Source organism: Chrysochloris asiatica, unplaced genomic scaffold (assembly GCF_000296735.1).
Source record: "Chrysochloris asiatica unplaced genomic scaffold, ChrAsi1.0 scaffold00051, whole genome shotgun sequence".
Classification (NCBI taxonomy): Eukaryota; Metazoa; Chordata; class Mammalia; order Afrosoricida; family Chrysochloridae; genus Chrysochloris; species Chrysochloris asiatica.
The window spans coordinates 9,880,931-9,887,998 of record NW_006408569.1 but is presented as its reverse complement, the minus strand read 5'-3'; the positions used below and the strand labels follow the sequence as shown (position 1 = coordinate 9,887,998).

Below are 7,068 nucleotides of genomic sequence, written 5' to 3'. Positions count from 1 at the left end.
CTTGTTGTCATAACCTTTTGTATCACTTTTGTTTTTTGTTAATTTTCCAAAAGTTAAACTCTTTGTGATTGTGCTTTAAAGTATCCTTCACAAGATTTTGGTACTGGTGAGTGTTACACAGAAAAAGTATGTGTTCATTATCTCTGAATGAATTCTTGAACCCATAGATAGCTACTATAAAAAGGTGTGCTCTTGGTATTGGTCAATATCATGGTGGATTAGAACAAAGAGAAATAGAGAGACCGGATTTTTTTATTCTTTGCTGGCTAAAAATAGCATTTCATGATGCTAGGAGAGAGTCAAATATATTAATCTTCTCTTGTTGGCACCAAAACCAAAACTATGATACAAAAAATAAAGTTCTGCTTACATTCTAAAAGTGTATAGTCTTCTTCTAAAACCTAGCAATAATGAAGTCTACTGCTGTTCATGGAGTTTCAATGCACACTGAGTTTTTAAATCAAAAACTTGCAAAAGCAGGAGAAAGGTTCCATCTCAAGAAGACATGTAATCTCTTGTCAGAGACTGTGAGTACAGGACATTTGAGTGATGTTCTGAGAAGCACTTGAATGGGAAGACAAGAGTATTGGGTTCTAATTTCTTAGCAGCAGAATAGTCATTTTAGGTATTTTTTCCCCCTTTCTCTTTGTTTCTTCTCTCCTGTGGAAATTGGAAAGAGTTCCAGTTTTTAAGACAAAATTCCACGAGAAAACAGCACGGATTTTACATTGAACTCTGCTGGCCTATAAAGCACTTGGTTTAACAAAACTTTCTTTCAATTGAGTGACTACTCATAGCCGATATCATCATGGAGGTTATTGCACTATATTAGGTCTTATCATGGGAGATGACTATGTCTTTACTACAAAACACTGAGCAAACTGGTCCAGTCATGTTGGCAAACAATCTTAATTATCACAACTGTAATAGGTTAACTCTACTCAGCCCTTGTTTATTTCCACATATACTTGCAGAAGAAATTTCTTTAAAACTACATAAACACAACAAAATAGTACTGGGTATAAATGAGTGAATGAACTGAACTATTTCATTTAATGAAAAGTATAGAACATTTTACATACAATTAATTAATATGACAATGTTGTTGTTGTTAAGTGCAGTCGAGTCTAGGAGGGGCTTTAAAATATTCAAAGAAAGTGGAATTAAAAGACAATGAAGTCATTCCATGAGCCTTTTGAAGCCCTTTGTATATCCTAAAACAAATCACTTATTTGTAAGCTTCATACACCCTCGGAAACCCTGGACAGGGTCGCTATGGGTCGGAACCGACTCGACGGCACTTAACAACAACAACAACAACAATGATGGAGTCAGAAAAACAAAAGGGAAGAACACTCTCAGCATTTCTCAAGATGAGGGAACTGCACAAAAAAAATCCAAGCCTTGGCCACCGGCGCCGGCGCCAGGTTGCTGGGCAGCAGCGCAGCTCTTGAGCGGCGGGTCCTGCTCTGTGTCTCCACCTCCTCCCATCAGTGACGAGGTTCACTACGTAAATCTCATCGCGGCAGGATAAATAAAGAAGAAATCTGGAAGGAGGAAAACATTGATAACAAACGTCTTAATAATGAGCAAATGTGGCAGGGAAAAATTTATTAAGACAAATCTAAGGTTCTGTAGCTGGATCAGGCACCAGAAGAGGCTCCCCAGCTGTAACTCTAGTGCAGTTACCTTCGGGCCAAACTGTACATGTACAGGGAGTCATTCCGACACCACAGCCATCGGTTATTCACTCACCACAAATACAAACTGTTCTGGTAGGAACCATTGCAGAGACAGATGAGTCTGCAGAATCAGAAGATGTAATTGATTCTCATAAATGTACAGAAATCCTTTCACGAAGACCCTCTTTTAGAAAAATACTGAATGAACTTTCCTCTGATGTTCCTGGTATTCCCAAGATTGAAGAAAAATCAAAGGAAGAAGGCACGCCACCTCACATTGCTACCATGGCAGTACCGACTAGCATTTATCAGACTAGCACGGGCCAATACACCGCCACTGGTGACATGCCAACTTACCAGATGCAAGCACCTACTACGGCCTTGCCACAGGGAGTAGTGATGGTTTCTTCACCAGGAAGCTTGCACAGTCCCCAGCAGCCAGCAGAAGAAGCAACACGCAAACGAGAGCTGAGGCTAATGAAGAACAGGGAAGCTGCCGGGGAGTGTCGCAGGAAGAAGAAAGAATATGTCAAATGTCTTGAAAATCATGTGGCTGAGCTTGAAAACCAAAACAAGACTCTCATTGAGGAACTCAAGGCCCTCAAAGATCTTTATTGCCATAAAGCAGAGTAACTGTCTTTAGCTTGGACCTTGTTTACTATGAACTCTAATCAAGGCAGGAGATGCAGTAATTCTACTAATTGCCATGTGGACTTTTGGAAGGGACACTTGTGACCCTTAAGAATCCAGTTTGACATAGTGTTTGAAATTGAATTGGGAATGTTGTTCCAAGATTTGGAATGCAACCATGATCACATTTACCAAGTTTACTTCAATCTGTTTGTCAATAGCATGCACAAAATGTTTTGTTTGTCCTTTGGCTTCTACTTTTTCCAGGGAAGCTGCAAAAGAATGTCGACATGGAAAGAAAGAATATGTAAAATGTCTGGAGAGTCAAGTTGCGGTGCTGGAAGTTCAGAACAAGAAGCTTATAGAGGAACTTGAAACCTTGGAAGACATTTGCTCTCCCAAAACAGATTAGTAGAAATTTTTAACTATGAATTGATTACAACATGTACAGTTGCTTTTGAAGGCAATACATTATATAGCTGGCAAGAATTATGGCTTTTTTTCCTTTTGTATCATTCATCGTATTCTCTAATCTCTAACATTCCTAAAATGCTTCACTGTACTTAGTTGACTGTTAACTGTAGCTTCTATTTTTTTAAAAAGAGACAAACTGTAAAAAAAACAACAAAAAAAGAATGTAACAGATTGTTAAAATGCACATTTGTAAGACTTGTTCTAATGCCACATGTTTTGCAGTTACCAATCTCTGTGTCATGGATAGTGTCCTATGAAATAAAATATTTTGCAGGTCTTCAAAAATTATTTTAGGGAAGGATGATCAAAGATAATACATCTAGCAGTACAATAAAAGTAACCATAAAAAGAAAAATACCTCAGGAAAGAATGAAAAGAAAGTCTATACATGCCTATAGGAGAACAGTAGCCTACAAATGAATTTATGGCATTTGCAAATTTTATGAGTTTATTTGTAAAGAAAAAATATTGTATTGCTGTTCTTGAATGCCACAGTTAAAGAGAATTTTTAATAGAACCATGTTGGTTGTACTTTGTAGTGTTTGGTGCACATCTAAATATCTGAACATTTACTACCATTTTTACTCTATTGTATAATATAAAAGGTCTTGTAGAAGTCTCTAGTGTCTGATTGATAATACCTAATGAAAGTTATAATAAATTTTCATGCCTGGAGTAAGTACAAAGCTTACTAGAATTGTATTTAAGTACCTTCAGGGCTAAGAGCCAATCCCCACACTGGACCATGATCTTTGCCAATGCTGTTTCTGTTGTACCCTAAGAAGTATGGCGCCAGAGCTTGTCACATGGAGGAGAAAAAGTTTAATCCTACATGCAGCTGCATGTTCAGGAGAAGCCCTTTCTGCACATGGTCTAGGGATCTCCTGCTTCTGATCCTCTGTTTTGAACTTTCACTAATAACTACAGGAAATAACCTAAGATTTCATATTTTGTTTCCAAAATGCTTGATGTCCATATTAGATTAAATGTTCTTGTGTCAGGAAAAAAAAAAAAAATCCAAGCCTTGGATTCTCTGGGGAAATTATTGAATGAATGATGCAAAAATCATAAAAAGAAGATGGAAGGAATACACATAGTCATTGTACCAAAAGGAATTGGTTGACGTTCAAACATTGCAAGAGGTAGCATATGATCAAGAGCCAACAATACCAAAGGAAGGAGTCCAAGGTGCATTGAAGGAAATGTCAAAGGACAAGGCACCAGGAATTGATGGAATAAAAATTAAAATCTTACAAGAAAGTGAGGTGGCACTGGAGGTACTCACTCATCTATGCCAAGAACTTTGGAAGACAACTATCTGGCCGAACTGATCAGAAGAGATCCATATTTGTGCCCATTCCAAAGAGAGGTGACCCAACGGAATACAAAAATCATTGGACAATATCTTTGCTATCCCATATGAGTGAAGTTTTCCTAAAGGTAATACAGAAACTTCTACAAGCATACCCTGACAGAGAACTTCCAGAAGTTCAAGCCAGTTACAGAAGAGGATGTGGAATGAGGAATATCACAGCTGATGTCCAATGGATCTTGGCTGGAAGTAGAGAATACCAGAAAGATGTTTACCTGTGCTTTATTGACTATGCAAAGGGTTTCAATTATGTGGGCCATGACAAGCTATGAACAACATTGCAAAGTATGAGTAGTCCAGAACACCTAATTGTGCTCATGAGGAATCTGTACATGGACCAAGAGGCAGTTGTTCAAACAGAACATGGGAACATTGAATGGTTTAAAATTAAGAAATGTGTGTGACAGGGTTATATTCTTTCACCATACTTATTCAACCTGTATGCTGAGAAAATAATCTGAAAAATTGTACTGTATGAAGAAAAATGTGGCATCAGGATTAGAGGAAGACTCATTAAAAATCTGCGATAAGCAGATGATACAGCCTTGCTTGTTGAGAGTGAAGAGGGTTTTAAATACTTACTGATGAAGATCAGAGTCTTCGGTATGGAATGCATCTCAATGTAAAAAACAAACAAACAAAAAAAAAAAAACTCCTCACCACTGGACCAATAAACAACATTCTGATAAATGGAGAGAAGATTGAAGAAGTTATCAAGGACTTTTATTCTTTGATAAACTATCAACACTCAGGGAAGCAGCAGTCAAGAAATCAAATGATGTATTACATTAGGCAAATCTGCTGCACAGAACTTTTTAAAGTGTTGAAGATTAAAGATGTCAGTTTGAGGACTAAGGTGAGCCTGACCTAAGCCATGGTATTTTCACTAACCTCATATACATGTGAAAGTTGGATAGTGAATAAGGAAGACCCTAGAAGAATTGATGAGTTTGAGGTATGGTGTTGGAGGAGAAGGACGATTATTGTAAAAGCTTAAGAAAAAATACCCACACTAAAAGGGAAAAAAAAAAAAAAATCTTTGTTGGTTACAGGGGTGTAGGGAGGGGGGGCGAGGAGAGAGAGGGAAAGGTGGAGAACAGGGTAGGGAATAGACACATGATAGTTTGGGTGTTGGGGGTGCAATACACAAGAAAGGGGAGGGAAATGGAAGAACAAGGCGGATGGGAGAACATTTAGGCAGGTTTGCATGGGACAAATGGGACAGAGGTAAATAGTGATGTATGCTTTTGGAACAACAAGGCTCTGTGATACAGGGATTGAGGCATGGTTTGAATGGGTGAAGAGGGAAAATAATGTTAAGATGCATGACTATCTTAGTAATCTTAGTTTCCCTTGCCTACTATTGTAAAATAGACACTTGAGGGTGAGATAAAGGAATATCCAGAAACATCACTATAGAAAGTTTGTAAGCCTGTCTTCAGCCTATAACTTATTGGAATATGTAAAATGGGCCTGGAACTTGCCCAGTGAAAAAGGCTTCCTGTGGAGCCTTTGTATTGCATAAGACCATAGGTAGAATCCTGATCCCCATCTAGAATCTTCTGAGGTGGGAAATTTCCACTTGAAAAGACAAGCAGACCAGCCTGGATCAGCTAGAGGAACAGAAGATACTTCTTGAAAGAAAGACCAGCAGGAAAAATAAAAAACAATAATGGTAGTCTGATTGACTACTACAAGAACAAGCAAATTGTTCACCAGGGAACCATCAAGGCAAACAATCAAGTCTCCTCAGAGCAAACCCCCTTCTGAGACTGAATTTGGAGGGAAAACACAAGCAGGCATGTAATCTTGCTGGTGACTATGTTGGTCTACCAATAAGGGGAAGTGGGAGAAAAACAGCAATGAATCTGAGAGTATAGTCCGACCACATTCAATAGACTCCTCTCAGCCTAGATCACGAACTGGATGGCCAGCAGTATAAGGAGACCAGGGGACTCCTGAGCACATGGACAGGGACATAGTCACAGAGGACTAGAGCAGAGAGTTAAGCACTCAGCTGATGTTAAGTGAAAGGAGGTGCACAAGAACACCCATGCTTATAGATAGTACCCATTTGAGCTAGCTTCAATGGCTGGATAATTAGAACTCGACTAGAGGAAGAAAGAAGAGGGAAAACAATGTAATCCACTACAATTTAATGAACTTGATCTATATGTATGGATGTAGTAGATTAAAGGAGGGAACAAATCTTTGCAGCAAGGATCATTCCCACCCCCTCTGTACACAGGGTTGACAGGGATGGGTAACTTAAGACATTGACTACCCAAAATGTAAGGGAGGGGGGGCTAACAAAGGCATGAAGTGACTGGCTTACAAGTTTTCAAGAGGAAACTTAGTTTGAGAAGGTGCTGGGGAAGGTAGAATCTCCACTGAATAGTTTTCAACCTGTCTAGATGGGACTGGTGAAAAGAGGTGAGGATAAGACTCTTGTGGTTCAATAGTGAATAATTGCTATCAGGACTGAATGTGAATATTGCAAATGTAAAGGTAGATGTTTTATAACAAAAAGAAGGGAGTGGCTCATCTTGCAGTCCAAGAGTAGGGGACCCTGGGACCATCAAGGAAGAAGAGCAGTGTTTGGAATCCTATTCAGAGAAGCAGCAACACCAGAGATAGAGGCAGAGACAATGACACAGAGACAGAGTGACTGGGGACTCCAGACTCAAGGAGGGAGAGGGGCTGTGTGCTGGTAGCTGGGGGGATGGCATGCAGGGTATCAGTGTATACCCTTTGGTTGTTTGAATAGTTATATATACCTGAGTGCTTCGGTGTACATCCAAAAAAAACCACAGAGGGATTGGAAGAAAATGCTGTTGGATGATGACACATGGAGGGGATTGAAATCATTGCAATGAAATGAAATATGATAGGATGAATGTAAAGCTGATG

At 39.1% G+C, this 7,068-nt stretch overlaps 1 protein-coding gene across 1 annotated transcript; it reads left to right on the top strand.

The window, feature by feature from the left end:
• Positions 1-410: 410 nt before the first annotated feature.
• Positions 411-2,315, top strand: LOC102818876 (cyclic AMP-responsive element-binding protein 1-like). Its single transcript, XM_006862873.1, has 2 exons — positions 411-507; positions 1,630-2,315. Exons 1-2 carry the CDS (start codon positions 411-413, stop codon positions 2,313-2,315), a joined length of 783 nt encoding a protein of 260 aa, XP_006862935.1.
• The last annotated feature ends 4,753 nt before the right edge of the window (positions 2,316-7,068 follow it).

Excerpts from the sequence above, each read along its gene's own strand:
- LOC102818876 (XM_006862873.1), top strand. The coding sequence starts at position 411 with ATGAAGTCTACTGCTGTTCATGGAGTTTCAATGCACACTGAGTTTTTA. Across the intron at positions 508-1,629 it reads GTTCCATCTCAAGAAGACAT|GTTCTGTAGCTGGATCAGGC; the intron begins GTAATCTCTTGT and ends GACAAATCTAAG.